This window comes from Chiloscyllium plagiosum, unplaced genomic scaffold (assembly GCF_037043375.1).
Source record: "Chiloscyllium plagiosum isolate Xiang-an unplaced genomic scaffold, Cpla_swu_hap1 HiC_scaffold_4, whole genome shotgun sequence".
Lineage (NCBI taxonomy): Eukaryota > Metazoa > Chordata > Chondrichthyes > Orectolobiformes > Hemiscylliidae > Chiloscyllium > Chiloscyllium plagiosum.
In genome coordinates this window covers 11,456,341-11,477,725 of record NW_028270142.1, presented here as the reverse complement: position 1 = coordinate 11,477,725, position 21,385 = coordinate 11,456,341, and the positions used below count along the sequence as shown (strand labels likewise).

At 43.0% G+C, this 21,385-nt stretch overlaps 1 protein-coding gene across 10 annotated transcripts in view; it reads left to right on the top strand.

Annotated features, from left to right (window-relative positions):
* Positions 1 to 21,385, top strand: part of eya1 (EYA transcriptional coactivator and phosphatase 1) — a 215,219-nt gene that overhangs the window by 191,848 nt on the left and 1,986 nt on the right. For all 10 annotated transcript variants that reach the window (XR_015756901.1, XM_043689214.2, XM_087985962.1 and 7 more), the window contains 5 exons: positions 1,533 to 1,591; positions 5,876 to 6,036; positions 9,054 to 9,168; positions 9,391 to 9,512; positions 11,193 to 11,293. Coding sequence is in view for 9 of the 10 variants with exons in the window: in XM_043689214.2 (XP_043545149.1) it covers positions 1,533 to 1,591; positions 5,876 to 6,036; positions 9,054 to 9,168; positions 9,391 to 9,512; positions 11,193 to 11,293 (558 nt within the window). In the remaining variant the exon portion in view is untranslated. The remainder of the gene's footprint in view (positions 1 to 1,532; positions 1,592 to 5,875; positions 6,037 to 9,053; positions 9,169 to 9,390; positions 9,513 to 11,192; positions 11,294 to 21,385) is intronic.

The following is a 21,385-nucleotide window of genomic DNA, read 5'->3' as shown; positions in this document are numbered from 1 at the left end:
TTCTCTTCCTTCTCTCCCTTCTCTTTCCTTCTCTTCCTTCTCTTCCCTCTCTTCCCTTCTTCCCTTCCCTTCTCTTCCTTCTCATCCCTTCCTTCCCCTTCTCCTTCCCTTACTCCTTCCTCTTCCCTTCTCTTCCCTCTCCTTCCCTTCCCTTCCTTCCCTCCCTTCTCTTCCCTTCCCTCCTCCTTCCCTTCCTTCCCTTCTCTTCCCTTCTCTTCCTTCTCTTCCCTTCTCTCCCCCTTCCTCTTCTTCCCTTCTCATCCCTTCTCTTCCCTTCTCTCCTTCCTCCTTCCCTTCTCCCTTCCTTCCCTTCTCTTCCCTTTCCCTTCCTTCCCTTCTCTTCCCTTCTCTCCCTTCTCTTCCCCTTCCCTTCCCTTCCTTCCCTTCCTTCCTCTTCCCTTCTCTTCCCTCTTCCCTTCTCTCCTTCTCTTCCCTTCTCTTCCCTTCTCTTCCTTCTCCTTCCCTTCACTTCCCTTCCCTTCCTTCCCTTCCTTCCCTTCCTTCCCTTCCCTTCCTTCCCTTCCCCTTCCTTCCTTCCCTTCCCTTCCCTTCCCTTTCCCTTCCTTCCCTTCTCTTCTTCTCTCCTTCCCCTGCTCTTCTCTACCCTGCTCTTCCTTCTCTTCCCTGTCCTACTCTCTCCCTCCCTTCCCTTCTCTTCTCTTCCCTTCCCTTCCTGCCCTTCCCTTCTCTTCCCTTCCTGCCCTTCCCTTCTCTTCCCTTCCTGCCCTTCCCTTTCCTTCCCTTCCCTTCCCTCCCTTTCTATCTTCCTTCCCTTCCTTCCCTTCTTTTCTTCCTTCCTTCCCTTCCCTTCCATCTCTTCCCTTCCTTTCCTTTCTTTCTCCCTTTCTCTCTTCATTCCTTTCTCCCTGTCTTTAACAGGAGAGCAGCCCTGTGGTCTGGTAAGACTATGGCATTTCTTTTTCTATTTTTTGGTGCTCAATATCAAATTCTGTTTGATAATTCTCCAACCTTGGAAAGTTTTACTACGCTGAGGGTTCGTCAACAAAATGAATACTTGCTTTTGTCATCCTTAAAGAAGTAGCAGATAGATTTACATATCATGTTTCTTTCCTTAGAATTTTCTTTCGTATTTGCAAAAGCAGATGTTAATATTAGAATATTATGGAATATCAAAAACTGGTTTCATTAATTTTGACATCATTCTCCAAACCAATTGATTCTTCAGCGTATTTTTTTTCAACAAGTCAATGGAAACAGTAATTTTGCAAAGCTATCAGCTATTTGTTAATCCTAATTAATCCAGTATAGATTATTTAATGCTCACTTTTAAAAATGATTCAGCTATAGCTATGGTTTATTCAAATACTACATAAGCATGAAGAGAAAAAGGTAAATATTTTCATTTGAATTTTACAGCAATGTTTTAATAAAACAAAGTCAAAATACTTGAACAGAGGTTTGGCAGCTTGTACAAGTTCCCTGTTTGTCTCCATTATTTTCAGCACTGTTTCAGATAGAATAATTTTAGCCTATATTTAAATTACCTTACCAACATCTTGAATCCTTTACAGGAATGTGATCAAGTTCATATCGATGATGTATCATCAGACGATAATGGGCAGGATTTGAGGTATGTTCATCACAAAATGAAAGTTCTGACAAGGGTCACTGGACCCGAAAAGTTAACTCTGATTTCTCTGCACAGGTGCTGCCAGACCTGCTGAGCTTTTCCAGCAATTTCTGTTGTTGTTTCTGATTTCCAGCATCCGCAGTTCCTTCGGTTTTTGTTGAGTAGAATTTACAGGCTGGGCTTTCGCATTTCGAGTTGAAGTATTTCATCGACTGAGAGTCATGGCAGCTAGTCTGCCAAAGCATGGAACAGATTTGTTCACTCAATCTTCTGCTGTTCACCTTATCTGGGCTCCATGGCACTTTTCTCATGGAATCACATGGAATCTTCAGGCATTCCCACCACTAGCAGAGGCTAAGGGAAGGCAATGGCCTAATGCTATTATCACTCGACTATTAATCCAGAAGCTAAGCTAATATCCCGGGGACCTGGCTTCAAATCCTGCTATGGCAGATTGTGGAATTTGGATTCAATTAAAAATGATGACCACAAACCATTGTCAGGAAAAACCCATCTGGCTCACTAATATCCTTCAGGGAAGGAAACTGCCATCCTTTCCTATTCTGGCCTACATGTGAGTCTGGACCCACAACAATGTGGTTGACTCTTAACTCTCCTCTGGGTAATTAGAGATTGGCAATAAACATTGGCCTAACCAGCCCTCATCCTGTGATTGAATTAAAAGTAAATGGTGCCACATTGAAAGCCCAGAAGCAAAGCACTTCAGATGCCCATACAGGCCAGGTCCCATGTGGCTTGGCTCGTGTAACCGAGGGCATGGCCCACACTGGTACCCCAGTTCACCAACAGGAAGCCAGAGATACTACCAGATCGGGTGATAGAAAGGAGGGGCTCCAGGAGGAGATGTAGATTAAGCTTGAGCTGGTTAAGTAGTCGAGGGCACAGTTTAAAAATAAGAAGGCCCCAGATGAGAAGGAAGTATTGTGCATTTTTGCAATTCTCTGGCATAGAGGACTGTAGAGGTGCAGTTCTGAGAATGTTTAAGGTAAAGATGAATGGATTCCTGATAACCCTGTACACCATTGGTAGTGGGGATGGGGTAGGTAAAAGCCATTGTAGTGCTCAACCTGTCATGTTTGTATTGGATGGTGGGGCAGGCACAGTGGCTGAATGACCTACCCCTGTTCCTGTGTTGCTATGTTCCTCCTGATTGCTGCAGAGTCCATACCACCAGAACCAAGATGGCAACCCCGTGAGTCACACAGCAGTGCAGCGAATGACCTTCCGCACTGTCCAAGGGTACAATAGTGAAGCTAGTTGTTTGTCACGAGTTCCTTTTTCTCATTGTTTGGCAGAACGAACAGAGTAGATAGACTGAAGCTGTTTCCGCTTCTAAAAGAAACAAGGGCAAGAGGACATAGATTTAAAGTGACGCACAAATGAAATAAGTGAACTCTGCTGAGGAATCATCCAGTCTCGAAACATTGGCTTGCTCTCTCTCCACGGATGCCACCTGACCTGCTGTGACCTTCAGCACTTGTTGTTTTCAGTGAATGAGGAAGAGTTTTTCCCTCCAGTGAGTGGTTAGAGTATGGAATGCATTGCCTTGAAATGTGGTGGAGGGAGGTTCAATCGAGGCATTCAGGAGGGTATTGCATGACTAGTAATGGTATACAAGGATATGGGGAAAAGGCAGGAGAGTGGCACTGGATAATAGGGGCCGAATAGTCTCCATCTGTGCTGTAACAGTTCAGTAGTTTGTTCAAGTGCTACCATCCATGCTACTTCACCCTTTCAGGACCAGCACTTGTTTAAATACTGCCACTGCACAGACAAATTGCCAAGGCTAATGGACCAGAGTATTCACTGTTACATGGAACATCTCCACGGTACCTGGACTTCAGGTGACAAGTTACGAGGAGAGACTATACACATTAGGCCTATTTTCTCAAGAATTGAGAAGGTTAAGGTGTGATCTGATGGGAGTCATTGAGTCATACAGCGTAACAACAGGCCCTTCAGCCCACCCTGTCATTGCCAACCAATAAACACAGCAAACCCATTTACCTGCACGTGGTCCATAGCCTACCATGCCCTGGCATTTTAAGTGCTCATCTTGGCTTCTGCCTCCATTACCTCTCAGGCAGCACATTTCATATTTCTACCCCCTCTGGGTGAAAGATTTTTTTCTCAGACCTCCTCTAAAGCACTTGCTGTTCATCTTAAATGTACGCCCTCTGGTCTTTGACATGTCTGCCCTGGGGACACGATTCTCACCATCTACTCTGTCAATGCCTCTCATATTTTTGTATACCTCACAATCAGGTTTCCCTTGCTGTGCTCCAGGGAAAGCAATCCCAGACTATCCGGTCTCTCCTCATATCTCAGACTTCCCATCCCTGGCAACACCCTCTCCACTGTAATCACCCTCAAGATATGAGCAGGAAAAGACAGGGTAGATAAAGATAAACTATTCCCGTTGGTTGGGGATTCTAGAGCTAGGGGCACTGTCTGAGAATTAGGGCAGACTGTTCAGGAGAGATGTTAGGAAGCACTTTTACACACACAGGGTGGCAGATGTTTGGAACCCTCTTCCCAAATGGCATTGGATGCTGGTTGTTAATTAATTGGTTGTTAATTGTTGTTAATTTGAAATATGAGGTAGATGAATTTAAACCCAAGTCAGATTGAGAGGGCCCAGGTGTGTGTATGGGCTAGAGGGGAGGGTGTGAAGGGGTATTGGTGGAATGTGCCACATTTCACAGGAAATGAAAATCCACATGTTAGCTGGAGAAGTTCAATTGTTCACGTCGGGACCTGGAGACCTCAACGTCCAACCAGGACTTCAGAGCCCTAGTCCAGGATTCCCTTCAGGCTAATGTACAGGTTCAATTGGCAGTTAAGAAACCAACTGCAGTGTTCACATTCTTTTCAAGAGGGCTGGAATACAAGGACAGGGATGTACTGCTGAAGCTGTATAAGGCTATGGACAGACCACATCAGTGTGAGCAGTTTTGGGCCCTGTATCTAAGGAAGGATGTGCTAGTGTTAGAGGGGGTCCAAAAGAGATTTACAAGAATGATCCTGGGGATGAAGGGCTTGTCATATGAGGAATGGTTGATTCTGGATCTGTAATTGATGGAGTTTAGAATGATGAGGGGGAAATTTACAGATTGAAACTTACAGATTACTGAGAGGTCTGGATAGACTGGACATGGAGAGGATGTTTCCACTAGTAGGAGAGAATAGGACCCAAGGGCACAGCCTCAGAGTGAAGGGATGACCCTTTAGAATTGAGATGTCTAACATTAAGGACTCACATACCTGTAAACTCGATTGTCTGCACTTAACCTGCAGGACCACGCTGTCCCAACCCGTGGATTGCAAGGAGCCTGGTAGGAACAAGCAAACAATTCTGCCCTCTGATCATAGTCCTGCACCTCTTCGATTTGCAAAGATAGCCACTTGGTTGAAGTACATGCAGTGTGGTTGCCACGTTTATGCTACAAGCTGTTGGTTTATGCTATAAGTGCGAAGTTGATGTAGCATAGTGCCATGAAGTGACATCCTCAACCCCTTGGCTGTTCAGTGCTCCACACTGTGACAAGCTGCCTGTCTCTCCTTCTGAGCTTAAAAGCCACACAATCCCCAGAGGCTGCCAGCACTGATACTCCACTGCATGGCAAACCTTGCACCCTGAGCTCCTTCAGGACTGAACATCTCCTTGTACACACTGTCAGTCTTCAGAAAGTAAGCTAACAGCCATAAGCCATCCTGTTTAGTTGCACGACATATATGTTCAAGCTGGAAAAAGCGATAAGTTGGAGGTGTCCCTAAGCTCCAAAGTGGAGTGTTGAAAGAGCTGAAGGGGTGGGAGTCCGATTGAGAGCAGTCATGATGATGTGTTGTGAGGCTGCTGGTTTGCCCATGCTTGTTGACAGAGTGAGACATGGTGACAAGAACCGAGCTGGATAGAAGCCGAGAGAAGCAAGCTGCTTTGGTTTATATGTCAGGAGTTCATGGCATCCATAGGAGAGGAGAATTGGAAGTGGCAGGGTAATGAGGTGATTCAACAAGATAGTAAGGTAGTCACTGCTCAACTTGGGATCTGAAGTCACTGTTTCAACTTTAAAGAAAAAATTAGGAACTTGTTCCTCAACGTGAGGATTCCAATTTTATTTTTAATTCTTGCTACATTTTCCAAACTTTCTTATCAATGCCGCTCCAGGGAAGGAGAAATTAGATAAGGCGCAAGATGTTATATGAAATACCAATGTGTTTGTTCTCCACTGACCGTTGTATAATTTGTGTCCATTTATACAGCACTTATAACTTTGCTACAGATGGCTTTCATGCTGCAGCAACTAGTGCGAATCTTTGCCTAGCAACTGGTGTGCGTGGAGGAGTTGATTGGATGCGGAAGTTAGCTTTTCGCTATCGACGAGTAAAAGAAATATATAACACCTACAAGAATAATGTTGGAGGCAAGTATTCTAATCTTCTTTCATGATATAGTTGGCTAATTTGCAATAAATATTTGTATCAACTGTTAACACAGGTGAAGTATTGGAGGGTGGCTAATGTTGTGTCATTGTTTAAGAAAGGCTGTAAGGAGAAGCCTGGAAACTGTAGGCCTCTGTGGTGGGTAAGTTGTTGGAGGTGGTTCGGAAAGTTAGGATTTCCATGCATTTGGAGAAGCAAGGATTGATTAAGGATAGTCAACATGGTTTTGTGAAAGGAAAATCATGTCTCACCAACTTGATTGAGTTTTTTAAATGAAGATTGGTGAGGGCAGAGTGATAGATGTTGTTTCCTTGTATTTCAGTAAAGCCTTTGACAAGGTTCTGCATAGTAGACTAATTCGTATAGTTAGATCACATGGGATTCAGGGTGAGCTTGCCAGTTGGACACAAAATTAACTTTATGGTCAGAGACAGAGGGTGGTGATGGAGGATTGTTGGTTGGACTGGGAGGCCTATGACCAATGGTGTTCCACAAGGATCAGTACTAAGCCCACTTTTGTTTGTAATTTAAATAAATGATTTGGATGAGAATTTAGGAAGCATAGTTAGTAAGTTTGCATATGACACCAAACTTGATGGTGTAGTGGACAGTGAAGAAGGTCAGCTAAGATTACAAAGAGATCTTGATCAATTGGGCAGTGGGTAGATGAGTGGCAGAGGAGTTTAATTTGGATAAATGTGAGTTATTGCATTTTGTTAAAACAAACTAAGGCAAGAATTATACAATTAAAAATAGGGTGTTGGGTAGTGTTGGGGGTCAAGTGTGTGGTTTTGGAAAAGCACAGCAGATTAGACAGCATCCGAGGAGTAGGGCAATCGACGTTTCATAAGCCCTTCATCAGGAATGGCTGATCGTTCCTGATGAAGGGCTTATTCCTGAAACATTGATTTTCCTGCTCCTCGGACGCTGCCTGACCAGCTGTGCTTTTCCATCTCCACACTCTCGACTCTGATCTCCAGCATCTGCAGTCCACACTTTCTCCCCGTTGGGTAGTGTTGTAGAACAGAGAGACCTGGGGTTTCAAGTACGTAATTCTATGAACTTTGCATCACATATAGTTAGGGTGCTTAAGAAGGTGTTTCACACCCTTGCCTTCATTGCTCAGACTTTTGCATATTGGAGTTGGGAGTTATGTTGAGGTTGTACAGGATGTTGGTGAGGCCACTTCTGGAATACTGTGTGCAGTTCTGGTTGCCCTGCTATAGAAATGATATGATTAATCTAGAGAGGATTCTGAAAAGATTTACCGGCATGTTGCCAGGAATGGAGGGTTTGAAATATAAACATAGACTAAAACGTTTGGGTCTTCTTTCACCAGGACGTAGGAGGTTGAGGAATGACCTTACTGAGGTTTATAAAATCATGAGGGGCAGAGTTATGATGAATTACAAGGCTGTTCCCTCAGGTGGGTGAGTTCAAATCTAGGAGGAATTTGTTAGGCTGACAGGCGACAGGTTTAAAAAGGACAAAGGAGCAAACTTTTTACCCAGAGGGCATTTCATGTGTGGAATGAACTGCCAGCGAAAGTGGTGGTTGCAGGTCCAGTTACAATGTTTAAAAAACATTTGGATAAAGTCATGAATAGGAAAGGTTTGGAGGGAAAAGGATTAGTGGTGCTGGAAGAGCACAGCAGTTCAGGCAGCATCTGAGGAGCATTAAAATTGATGTTTCGGGCAAAAGCCTTTCATCAGGAATACAGGTGAAGGGCTTTGGCCCGTAACGTCGATTTTACTGCTCCTCGGATGCTGCCTGAACTGCTGTGCTCTTCCAGCACCACTAATCCAGAATCTGGTTTCCAGCATCTGCAGTCATTGTTTTTACCTTGGAGGGATATGGGCCAAGCACAGACAGGTGGCACTAGTTCAGTTTGGGAACATGGTCGACCTAGGCTGGTTTTACCGAAGGGTCTGTTTCCATTCTAAATTACTCTATAAGTAACAGGTAAGAGCAAATAGATATTTTCTAAGTAATTTGTGAATACTGTTTTGATTAAACATTAAATTGATGATAATTGTTGTGATATAATGAACACTGAAACCTGCTAAAAATAGTGATTTATGCAGATAACGTTTTAAAAGCCAAAATTCAAAACAGTATTCTTTTCATGTAATTTATCTGTTTGGAGTAAAACACATCAGGTTTCTTGTCTTAATATGGTAGCATTGGAATATTTAAATGCTTGCCGATTGTAAACATGTATATGCACTTTATAATCATGGTCTGACGATCCAGTTCTTCAGTGGAGACTTACTGGGTTTAATTAGGTTTGTACTAAACAACAGTATCTGTATTTGCAGCCAGTTTGGCATAATCTTCTATATATTTTCTAAATAAAAGAAATCCAACCAAAATATTTGTGTATGTGGGTTTTCTCTTGGTCAAGTTTGTATATTTTGTTTGAAATTTATCAGTTCTCAAATAAACTGGTAATTGGAGCACATTAATGAATTGCATATCTGCATGTCAAAAGATGCTAAACTTCCAGTGGACTTCAATTTCCCCACTAACCCTATTTGACTCATGTTTCCAGTTAGTCTTTTACAGAAGTAAGCCCCCAAAAGAAACATGATTCTAACAGGGTTTCATTGGTTAATCAAGTGGGTATGTGATCCATGCTGTTTTATCCTGCTGTCTGAATGTGGCTTTATGACATAGAGAGAGAAATAAAAATCAAAATGTAAAATTAAAAAAATGTGAAAATAATTAGGTTTTAACTTTTATGGCTTTGTATAATATTTAGGTATGCCGTTTGGTAATATGCTTCATTCTCTTAAAAGTGTTCTGTGCATTGAGTAGTTTTATGTGGGTCTTATTAAATATTGAATTTTGTTGTTATTCTTTCAATGGATGTAGGCATTATCTGTTGCCCGCTCTCAATTGTCCTTGAACTGAGTGACTTGCTGGGCATTTCAGAGGGCAGTTAAGAGTCAACCACACATGAATCTTTAACTCAGAATAATTATTTTGAAAATCTCAGGTCTCCTTGGTCCGACGAAAAGGGAATCATGGTTACAATTACGAGCAGAAATTGAAGCTTTGACAGACTCATGGTTAACAGTTGCACTGAAAGTTCTCACACTCATTCACTCAAGGTGAGGAGCAATCTGAACTTGCAGTTTACAGCACACCAAAGTAATTAGATAATGAAAATGGTTTGTAACAAAATACAATGTATTAGAGTACTTATAGAACACAACTTATGGTGTTTAGTTGATAACAAAATGGCAGAACGTGTTTACTCGGTTATATAACTGATTCTTTAACCAACTTCAGAATATAACTTTCAATAACGCCAAATATATGATGTCTTTCAGGTCAAACTGTATAAATATTTTAGTAACAACAACACAATTGATACCTGCTCTTGCCAAAGTCTTGCTGTATGGATTAGGAATTGTTTTTCCAATTGAAAACATATATAGTGCAACAAAAATAGGTGAGTAAAATCAGAATACAAAGTGTAAATAACTTAAGTATTTCACTTCATCTCTAATCTAATTATATCTGGCACTTCTCAAAATTGATCTGTGAATTTTATTTTCCCATTAAAGAGATGGTTATAAACATATTAATGTTAAACTTTGACAATTTCAGAGGGAAAGCTTTTCTACAAGATGGAATGAATTGCAGTTATTTGTTGAATTGTCTGACGATAGGTTTGGGATCATACACCTTTCCAACGCAGGAGGTTATTTGGGCCATCGTGACTGGGTCAATAGAGAAAGGGCTACTGAGACTAATTCTGCTGTCTAAGTCTTAGTCTGTGATATTGTATGTTCCAATGCTTCAAGGAATATACAAGTAAATGCGATGTAAATGACTGCCTCTTCAATCTTTTGATACAGTACGTTCTATACCTGCACCACTTTGCAACTTTTCTGCCCATTTACTCAGTCCGTTGATATCTTCCTGCAATCTGTTTCCTTCTCCCTCACTGTCAGCCAGAAATATTAATTCTTGTAGCAGCTCGCAATTTCTGAATCGTATCCCCCACATTTAAAGCTCAATCATTGATATATATCGTGAAATACAGAAACAGCAATTAACCACTAACCTTTTACTTCCTACTACATGAATTGTACAGAGAGACTTGCATTTCTTTATAGATATTAAATGGAGGTAATCATTCCACAATAAAGTACATTGTTATTTATTTTACTCTAAATGACACTACTTACAAAAGTTTTGGTTTTGTTTAAAACGAAACCTTTTTTTTTTCTCCACTTCCTTTTCTCCCAATATCATCCACTATTCCCAGTTAAGGAGACACTAACTTACTTTCATTTGATTCTCGATACCAGCATATGGCATACTTTCACTCTCTCGCTGTGTCCTTTGATGGCAGAGCTGATGTTGGTAGTTCATGCAAGTAATTCAAAGCAAAAACGTATATACTTTCAATATATGGTACAGCATAAAGTCAGAGTTATACAGAATGCAATCAGAACCTTCAGTCCAACCCGTCCATGCTGACCAGATATCCTAAATTAATCTAGTCCCATTTACCAGCATTTGGCTCATATCCCTCCAAACCCATCCTATTCATATACCCACCCAGATGTCTTTTAAGCGTTGTAATTGTACTTGCCTCCGGTACTAGTACTAACTTCCTCTGGCAGCTCATTCCATAAATGCGTCACCCTCTCATGAAAAAGTTACCCCTTAAGTCACTTTTATATCTTGCCCCTCTCACCCTAAACCTATTCCCTCTAGTTCTGGACTCCCCTATTCTGGGGAAAAAAGTGTTAGCTGTCTTCCCTATCACTGCCCATCATGATTTTATAAACCCCCAAAAGGTCACCCCCTCAGCTTCCAATGGCCCCAACCTATTCAGCCTCTCCCTATGGCTCAAACCCTCCAACCCTGGCAACATCCTTGTAAATCTTATCTGCACCCTTTCAAGTTTCACAACATCCTTCCTATAGGAAGGAGACCAGAATGGAATACAGTATTCCAAAAGTAGTGTGCAGTCGCAACATGACCTCCCAACTCCCATCTCAATGCACTGACCAATAGGTTTGAACCTGCTGCACTTAAAAAAGCAAAATATTTAAATTTGGTGTTCCAGTAAAACAATGTGTTCTTTCAAAGTAACAATTTGCATCTTTTACTTTAGGGAAAGAAAGCTGCTTTGAACGTATAATTCAAAGGTTTGGCAAAAAAGTTGTGTATGTTGTTGTGGGAGACGGTGTGGAAGAAGAACAGGCATCTAAAAAGGTAAATCATCTAAGATTGTAACACTCTCTTTATTAAACAGTACTTATGTGTCCATTTCTTAATCAGAGCCCATTAAACAAAAGGAAATTGCTACCAAGCCACTTGCATCCATGTTGCACAATCACTTTAAGTGTCTCAAAGACTGCAGGTAGCAACGATCAAAATCTGAAACAATTTTCAATCATAGCAGATAACAATATTACTCCAGAAGTAAGTCCTTCAATTATTGCATAAATAACTCGTCTTCAGAAGAACTAACAGCAGGAGTAGGCCATTCAGACCCTCGAGAGTGGTCCACCATCTGCTACAATCATGGTTGATCACATCTCAGCCTCAACTCCATTTTCCTACCCACTCTCTATAGCCCTTCAACCTATTGCTAATTAAAAATCTAAGCATCTCCTTCTTAACTTAACTCAATATCCTAGCACCCACTGCACTCTGGGGGAGTGAATTTGACAGATTCATGACCCTTTGAGAGAAGTAATTCCTCCTCAACTCTGTTTTAAATCAGCTACACCTTATCCTAAAACTATGACCTCTCATTCTAGATTTCCCTACATGAGGAAACATCCTCCTCGATGTTTACTTTGTCAGTGCCCTTTTCTTCGAAACTCCAGAGAGTATCTAAACGGCTCAATCTCACTTCATAAGTCAAAGCCCTCATCATTGGAATCAATGCAGTAAATTTTCTCTGAACTGCCTCCAATACAACTACTTCACATCAGGAGACAAGGCTGTATAATAAACAGTGAAAGATGTGCTTTTTCAAACTGCAAGGTTCAAAAATGTAGAATTCTTTAGGGGTCCATATTGCTTTTTCCTATTGAATAAATGAGCTGGCTTTAGGGATTCAGGGATAGCTGCTAAAACTGGCTAAGGAGGCTCATCTGGCAATTGTGGCAAGCTGTGTAAAAGATTTCAGATGGCCATCTACAGGATGGTGAAGTGGACAAATTAGGTGTGGTAGTGTCGTGAAATGAGACACAATCTAGGTAAGGAAGTAGCACAATTTTACTTGGAGAGGAGCAGAGGATCTTTGGTTTTTACAGCTTCTCTGATAAGTAAGATTGGACATGCAAGTGGATAAGGCCACAAAAAAATAGAACCTTTAGTTTGATATCTATCATATTAACATGGATATTTAACACCTAACAGACAGGTACATTGAATCTCCTTAGTTGAATTTAAGGCTTTAGTTCGGCCATAGATGGAGTACAGCAATCATTATAGGAAGTGTATAACCAACTGAAAGGGCACAACTTCAGTTTAAGACTGGTATAGAAAGAGAATTGAGAATTTAGGGTTTTTTTTACAGTGGGAATAAGATTTCAATAATAGTGTAGGTGGTGATTATAGTATATGGGTCTGAAAGGATTAATACTGTGTAGTGCCAACTGCACCTTCCACTGTGATAATATCATGTGGACCTGTGGTTAGAACAGCTTAGGATCTCATAGGAGTGAGACCTTGCATCTTGTCCTCCTCAAAGTTGCCATAACAATGTCTACCTTGCTACAAACAAAGTGGGAGTCATGAAAGTCCCACCATTCCAAGGGTCAAAGATTAAATGTAAACATACCTGACTCAATTACAAATATAGTCAATTAGACTTAAAATGAAAAGATTTATCAACTTTGTTTCTTTAATAAACTCAAGGCTATTGATTTATTGTCAAAGAAAACCCATTCCATAAAGATATAAAGTGGGTTCACATGTACAGTTTGTTGTATGAAAATGGAAATTTAAGTAACACAAAATACACATTCTTCAGGTAAAGGAGGAAAAAATTGGATCTCTCTCTGTAAATATTAATTTTAAAAAGAAAAATACTCTCTGGTCATGAATTATTATTTTTGAAAGCAAAAAGGTATAAGACATAGAACATTATGATGGCAGTCGGTCTGATGGCCTTATATATAGTTCTATCATTAACAAGTGCAGTTGTTTCTGGCTTATTGGCAGACACACATACTCAGGAAATACAATATTGAGAGGTTCTGTCCCTCTTCCAGAAGAACATTCAGGTTTCACAATTAATTCACTGCAAAGTTAATTCAGAAACTGGAAGCACAAGCTGTGAAGCATGTTCTTAGTAGGCTTATCCCCACTGATACCACGAAGCAACTCTCCAAGCCACATTGTTTTTAAACAAGTTTGCACTAAAGTTCAGGCTGTGGACCTCTGAGAAGTTAATCCGTTCAGTTATATGAACTCATATGTTTTCCAAGAAGCCTTGTTTTAATACAAAAGGTTTCAATGTTGAAGTCTTTTCGCTGATCTTCGTTGTTTCTAAATGAATCCAGATTAAACTTTTGACAGATCGCCTTTTTTCCACAATTCTTGAAAATACAAATCCTCAAAGAAATTTAAAATATTTGATTTTTCAAAAAAGTCATTCACGGGATGTAGGCCTGCATTTATTGCCCATCCTTAATTGCCCTTGAGAAGATGGTGCTGAGCTACCTTCCTGAGCCACTACAGTCCATTTGGTAGGTACAACCACAAGGGGGATTGCAGTATTTTTACCGGCAACACTGATGGAACAACAATATATTTCCAAGTCAGAATGCTATTGTGGCTTAACCAGAAATTTGTTTTGTCATGCTTTTGCTGTCATTGTCCTTCTAGATGGTTGTGTTGTGGGTTTAAAAGGGATGTTCTAATGAGTCTTGATGAATTTCTGCGGTACGTCTTGTAGGTGGCGCTACTGAGCATCAGTAACAGAGGGACTGCTGGTGGATTTGGTGCCAATCACATGGACTGCTTTGTCCTGGATGGTGACAAGCTCCCTGAGAATTATTGGAGCTGCACACATCCAGGCAAGTGGGGAGTGTTCCATCACATTCCTGACTTGTAAATGGTGGACATGCTTTGGAGGAACACAAAATGAGTTACTCGGTGCAAGATTCCCAGCCTTTCGCCTGCTGTTGTAGACAAAAAGTATTTGTGTATCCGATCCAGTTCAGTTTCTAGTCAATGCTACCTCCCAGAATTGTAGCAGTGGGGAATTCAGTGATGGCGATACCATTGAATATCAAGAGATGGTGATTAGATTCACTTTTGTTGGAAATGGTCATTACCTAGCACTTGTGTAGTGCAAGTGTAACTTGCCACTTAACAGCCCAGTCATGGATATTATCCAGGTCTTGCTGCATTTGGACATGGATTGCTTCAGTATCTGAGGAATGGTGAGCATAATACAACCATTGGTAAACATCCCTAGTTCTGACCTTATGACAGAGGGGAGGTCATTGATGAAGCAGCTGAAGATGGTTGGGCCTAGGATACTAGGCCTGAAGAACGCCTGCAAACTGAGCTGATTGGCCTCTAACACTCTATGACCATCTTCCTTCGTACCAGCTATGATTCCACCCAGTGCAGAGATTTCCCCTGATTCCCATTGACTCCATCTGTAGCAGTGATTAAAAACAATTGCCATCACATTATACATAATATGCCCTTATATGTGCACAAACAGTTTGTAAATCTCTTCCAAAAATGATAGTGGATGCAGAATCAGTTATTAATTTTTTATCTGAGTGAGGTAGGCTTTTGTTAAGCAACAATATTTAAGTGTATGGGCCAAAGGCAGGTGTATGGAGGTAGGCCCTTCACGTCAAAGAGTAATCGACCCAGACCCATTCCTCTACCCTATGTTTACCCCTGACTAATGCACCTAACACTATGGGCAATTTAACATGGCCAACTCACCTGGCCTGCGGGAGGAAACTGGAGCACCCAGAGGAAACCCATGCAGACGGGGAGAATTAGCAAACTCCACACAGACAGTCGCCCGAGGCTGGAATCGAACCCGGGTCCCTGGTGCTGTGAGGAAGCAGTGCTAACCACTGAGCCACCGTGCTGCCACAGATCAGGCATGATCTGACTGAATGGCAGAACAAGCTCAAGGGGCTGAATAGCCCACTCCTGTTCCTATATTGTGATGGAAGAATTTTGATCAGGAAACCTGGAAGTCCGCATTAGCTTCCAAAAGTTTACATATTTTTCTAACGAGAAGCCGAGTCCCCAGAGGAGTGGGTAAGGAAATCGGTGCTCTGTCAGTGGGATCTAGATTCCTGGGTCCAATGGGGCTTGACAGATGGAGAGCCATCAACATGGTACATTTTTGGGGATTGAGATGCCTGGGAATCTGGTAACCGAGGTGAGAAGGAGCTCTTGCACCTCTCCTGGATTATAAGCAGTGCTGCAAAGACACTTAGCTTTTCTCCAGAGCTGTCCCCATTTTCACGGAACTATTAGATATCATGAGGCTTGGAAACTTTGTCAGCCGTGGTTAAACGTGTGAAACTGGTTTCATATGAGATCTCCAGACATATTACAATATGTAAATGACCAAACCAGCTCCATGGAGGAGATTGGCTGCTCTCCCCATTTCTCCACTCACTCATTCACTAACTTTTAAACTGATTGTAAGGCAGCTACTCTGTAAAATTGGGATATGTCTTGTCTTCACCCTAACTGTACTCCACTGTGGCAATACTCTCTGAGGGCTACTAGTCACCACGTCTCTGGAGCAGTATCAACTCAGGGTGGCACAGTGGCTCAGTGGTTGACACTACTGCCTCACAGCGCTGAGGACCGGGGTTTGATTCCAACTTCAAATGGCTGACTATGTGGAGTTTGCACGTGTCTATGGGAGTTTCCTCTGAAACCTACTGTCCAAACATGTGCAGGTTAGGTGGGCTAGCCATGGTAAAAAAATGTCAGTTAGAAGGGTCTGGATGGGATGCACCTTGGAGGGGTAGTGCAGACTTGGTGTAATGAATAGCCTCTTTTTGCACTACAAGAATTCTCTAAATTTTTGGAACACAATCCAACAATGACTGCCTACCTTCAGAAGCCAAGGCTTTTTTTTATTACAAAAGGAATCAGCCACATTATTTAAAAAGATCATACTTTCACAATCAGGACTCCCGCCCACCTTCCGAGGACCCCTTCGCTCACCTCCAACACACTGCATCCACCTGGACACCCTGCGCTGGCCTATTACCTGCCCTCGACCTCTTCATTTCCAACTGCCGCCAGGACATTAACCGCCTCAACCTGCCTACCCCACCCTCCCCCACTCCAACCTCTCACCCTCACAATGCGCAGCCCTCCAATCCCTCTGCTCCAATCCCAAACCCACCATCAAGCCAGCAGATAAAGGGGGCGCAGTGGTAGTCTGGCGCACTGACCTCTACACCGTTGAAGCCAAACGCCAACTCGAGGACACCTCTTCCTACCACCCCCTTGACCATGACCCTACCCCCATCACCAAACCATCATCTCGCAGACCATACAGAACCTCATCACCTCAGGAGATCTCCCACCCACAGCTTCCAACCTGTTAGTCCGGAAAACTCGCACTGCCCGGTTCTACCTCCTTCCCAAGATCCAGAAGCCTGACCACCTTGGCCAACCCATTGTCTCAGCATGCTCCTGCCCCACTGAACTCATCTCTACCTACCTCGACACTGTCCTATCCCCCCTAGTCCAGGAACTCCCCACATACGTTCGAGACACCACCCACGCCCTCCACCTCCTCCAAGACTTCCGTTTCCCCGGCCCCCAACGCCTCATCTTCACCATGGATATCCAATCCCTCTACATCTCCATCCACCATGACCAGCGCCTCCAAGCCCTCCATTTTTTCCTCTCCCAACGTCCCCAACAGTACCCTTCCACCGACACTCTCATTCGTTTGGCCGAACTGGTCCTCACCCTTAACAATTTCTCCTTTGAATCCTCCCACTTCCTCCAGACCAAAGGGGTAGCACATGTATGGGCCCCAGCTATGCCTGTCTCTTTGTTGGCTACGTAGAACAGTTGATCTTCCGTAATTACACCGGCACCACTCCCCACCTCTTCCTCCGCTACATTGATGACTGCATTGGCACCACCTCGTGCTCCCATCCGGAGGTTGAGCAATTCATCAACTTCACCAACACATTCCACCCTGACCTTAAATTTACCTGGACCATCTCTGACACCTCCCTCCCCTTCCTGGACCTCTCTATCTCCATTAATGACGACCGACTTGACACTGACATTTTTTACAAACCCACCGACTCCCACAGCTACCTGGATTACACCTCTTCCCACCCTACCTCTTGCAAAAATGCCATCCTGTATTCCCAATTCCTCCGCCTCCACCGTATCTGCTCCCAGGAGGACCAGATCCACCACAGAACACACCAGATGGCATCCTTCTTTAGAGACCGCAATTTCCCTTCCCACGTGGTTAAAGATGCCCTCCAACGCATCTCGTCCACATCCCGCACCTCCGCCCTCAGACCCCACCCCTCCAACCGTAACAAAGACAGAACGCCCCTGGTGCTCACCTTCCACCCTACAAACCTTCCCATAAGCCAAATCATCTGCCGACATCTCCGCCACCTCCAAAAAGACCCCACCACCAGGGATATATTTCCTTCCCCACCCCTTTCCGCCTTCCACAAAGACCGTTCCCTCCGTGACTACCTGGTCAGGTCCACACCCCCCTACAACCCACCCTCCCATCCTGGCACCTTACCCTGCCACCGCAGGAACTGCAAAACCTGTGCCCACACTCCTCCCTCACCTCCATCCAAGGCCCTAAAGGAGCCTTCCACATCCATCAAAGTTTTACCTGCGCATCCACTAATATCATTTATTGTATCCGTTGCTCCCGATGCGGTCTCCTCTACATTGGGGAAACTATACGCCTCCTAGCAGAGCGCTTTAGGGAACATCTCCAGGACACCCGCACCAATCAACCACACCGCCCTGTGGCCCAACATTTCAACTCCCCCTCCCACTCTGCCGAGGACATGGAGGTCCTGGGCCTCCTTCACCGCCGCTCCCTCACAACCAGACGCCTGGAGGAAGAATGCCTCATCTTCCACCTTGGAACACTTCAACCCCAGGGCATCAATGTGGACTTCAACACTTCATTTCCCCTTTCCCCACCTCACCGCAGTTCCGAACTTCCAGCTCAGCACTGTCTCCATGACTTGTCCTACCTACCTATCTCCTTTTCCACCTATCCACTCCACCCTCTCCTCCCTGACCTATCACCTTCATTCCCTCCCCCACTCACCTATTGTACTCTATGCTACTTTCTCCCCACCCCCACCCTACTCTAGCTTATCTCTCCACGCTTCAGGCTCTCTGCCTGTATTCCTGATGAAGGGCTTTTGTCCGAAACGTCGATTTTACTGCTCCTCGGATGCTACCTGAACTGCTGTGCTCTTCCAGCATCACTAATCCTGCATAGGGTGATTGAACAGAGTGAGGAATACAAAGTTGCGGCTTCACTGAAGGTGCACAAAAAGCAAGATCAGCATTAGATTTGAAATTTGAAAGATCCATTCAGAAGTTAATAACAGCAGGGAAGAAGCTGTGTTTGAATCAGTTGGTCGGTGTATTTAAGTTTTTGTCTTCTGCCCAATGAAAGAGTTTATAACGAGGGTGGGAGGGGTCTTTGGTGATGTTGACTGCCTTTCCAAGGCTGTGAGAACTAGAGATGGAGGCAATGGATGGGAGATTGGCCTTCGTGATGGACTGGGCTGTGTTTACAACAGCCAGTGCCCAGAGCTCTCTCCCCACCAAATGCCAATCAATCCTGCCACCCTCTTGCTGCCCCACTCACCTGACTCCAGGGATGAGTAGGAGCTTGGAGCAGCACTGACAGCAGTCACCAACCTTGATGGTGCCATCGGTGATTGGCCGGCAGTGGTCTGTTGGGGTTTCTGTCTTCCCAGGTTCAAATTCCAGCCAGTTAATTGCCTGAGTGCACTTCAATTGTGGGGGTCGATAAATGTGAGGCTGGAAGAGCAAAGCAAGTCAGACAGCATCCGAGGAGCAGGAAAGTCAACATTTCGGGCAAAAACTCTTTGTCAGGGCTCAATTTTGGATTGGATTCCCTTCGGCCCAACAAGTCCACATCAACCCTCTGAAGAATAACCCAGCCAGACCCATTTGCCTCTGACTAATGCACCTAACAATATGGGCAATTTAATCATGGCCAATTCACCTAACTTGCATATCTTCCACCTGTGGGAGGAAACCAGAGCACCTTGAGGAAACCTACACAGACCTGGGGAGAATGTGCCAACACCACACAGACAGTCGCCCAAGGCTGGAATCGAACCTGGGACCCTGGTGCTGTGAGGCAGCAGTGCTAACCACTGAGCTGCCATGCCACCCCTATTGTGTTGGGCTTTCCACACATAAGTTCTGTGAGGCTGCTATTGGTTTGCCACCCATTGGGGGTAACAGGAAAGAGAGTGGGGTTGGGGGGGGGGGGGGAGGAATGGGGAGTGGATGGTGGCGCTCTCCACCAACCTGTCGTTTCTGATTTTGATAAGGGCTGTTCGAGTGATGTGGCCACAACGAGAATCTGAGTTTTGCATCTGAAAGGAAAAAAATTGAAGTATTTTGGGCATACCTAATTATGAATGAATAAAGCATTCAAAGTGCATCTGCATTTCGGTTGAAATTAAGGAATTTTTATGCCTGGTTTGCAATAAGAGGCATTCAGCTGGCAGCTGGTTTCTCTTTCAATCATTTTGTGTTTAAATTTTCTTAAAAGTGCATGCTTCTTTGTTGTTGAAATTAAGAGACTGTTGCCCAATAAAAATTATTCAGCTTTCGCAGACTTTTGATGTCAACAAAATTCCCACACGAGAACCACATCACTTAGAAGGCTAATTAAGGAACAGGCAGGGACCTGACCTAATAGGGGGCTTTTCTTAATTCAAACTACAGTTAAAGGTCATGATGATTAGAAAAGCTTCAGAAATTAAGAGGTGAAAGAATGAGACAGATTTGCTATTTCGAATATTTTCAAACAGATACTACTCAGGCAGGATTGAATAGCATGTTCCAACAAGCTCTGTCTGTGGGAACCTAACTGATGGAGCAGTAAAAACTTACTGCTGAAAGTTCTGTGCATTGCAAGACAGAAATACTCTTTTTAAAATTTTGTGCTACTGACCTATTCCATTATAGGGAAGAAGATAAAGCTTAAAATAAAAGTTAGAAAATAATGGCATCCTAAATGTGAGTCTTTTGACAACACCACGAGAAAAGCAAAAAGCACACATGAGTCATTGGATGGTAGAGGTATCGTTTGCCAAGGTAATGTCCAATCCACAGAGAAAGCCCCTGAAGAGCATATTAACTTACGATGCACCTCAGTTTGCCAAACCTCCTACAAGTGTGAAAGAAATCTTAACAAATCTTAACAAATTGAAAGCAATAAGTATTTTTTTTGTAAAGTCCCCAAAGTCAAATTAAGGTATTTTTAAATATTTGCCTAGATACACTCCTCTGGTTTGGTTAACTAGTGAATAAAGTCATCATCCTCCATAGTAAAGGATTTATACAACAAAGAAAAGGTCATTATTAAGGTCAGCACAAACATTAGGGATTGGAATGCATTGCTTCTGAGAATTTTTACTTTGATAAAACATGGTAATGATCCGAGGAAAACATTTCAAGTCATTTCTTGACAAGGTCTCCTCTTAGTTCACCTGCGAGTCATATTTCCACAATGAATCCATTTGTTTTTATAGTGAACAGAATCTGACTGTCATCATTCGGTTGCCTGAGCAGTGGCAAGGAATAACCTATTGGCATAAATATCTTTGCTTAATGAAGCAGGCTCTTCCTACAGTAAATTTCAAGAATTGTTAAAGATCTTTTTAAGCAGAAAAATGGGATGCCAGTCAATGACTTGCTGCTTTTACCAAGTAAAAAGATCTATTTTAGTTCACATGTCAGCTGCATCGTATTTATCAACTCAATTCACCATGCTGGATATAATGCCAAATGGGAATCGTGATTTAATGTTGCAACATACTAAAGTTGAGGGATGTTTATGGCATGTACTTACTGCTTGCTTTCTCAGCTGCTTTCAGAAGTTTTCTTTAATACTTTAATTATTCTGTAAAAACAGCCAAAAGCAGTTTTGCTGAAAGTATAGTATGGATTTTTACAAATATTAAGCAATAACTTATGTAACGAAATGTTAAGTCTTTGATGGTTTGGGCTGTTTCAAGTTTGCATTTCAAACAATGAATTGTTTAACCAGAGCAAAGGCTA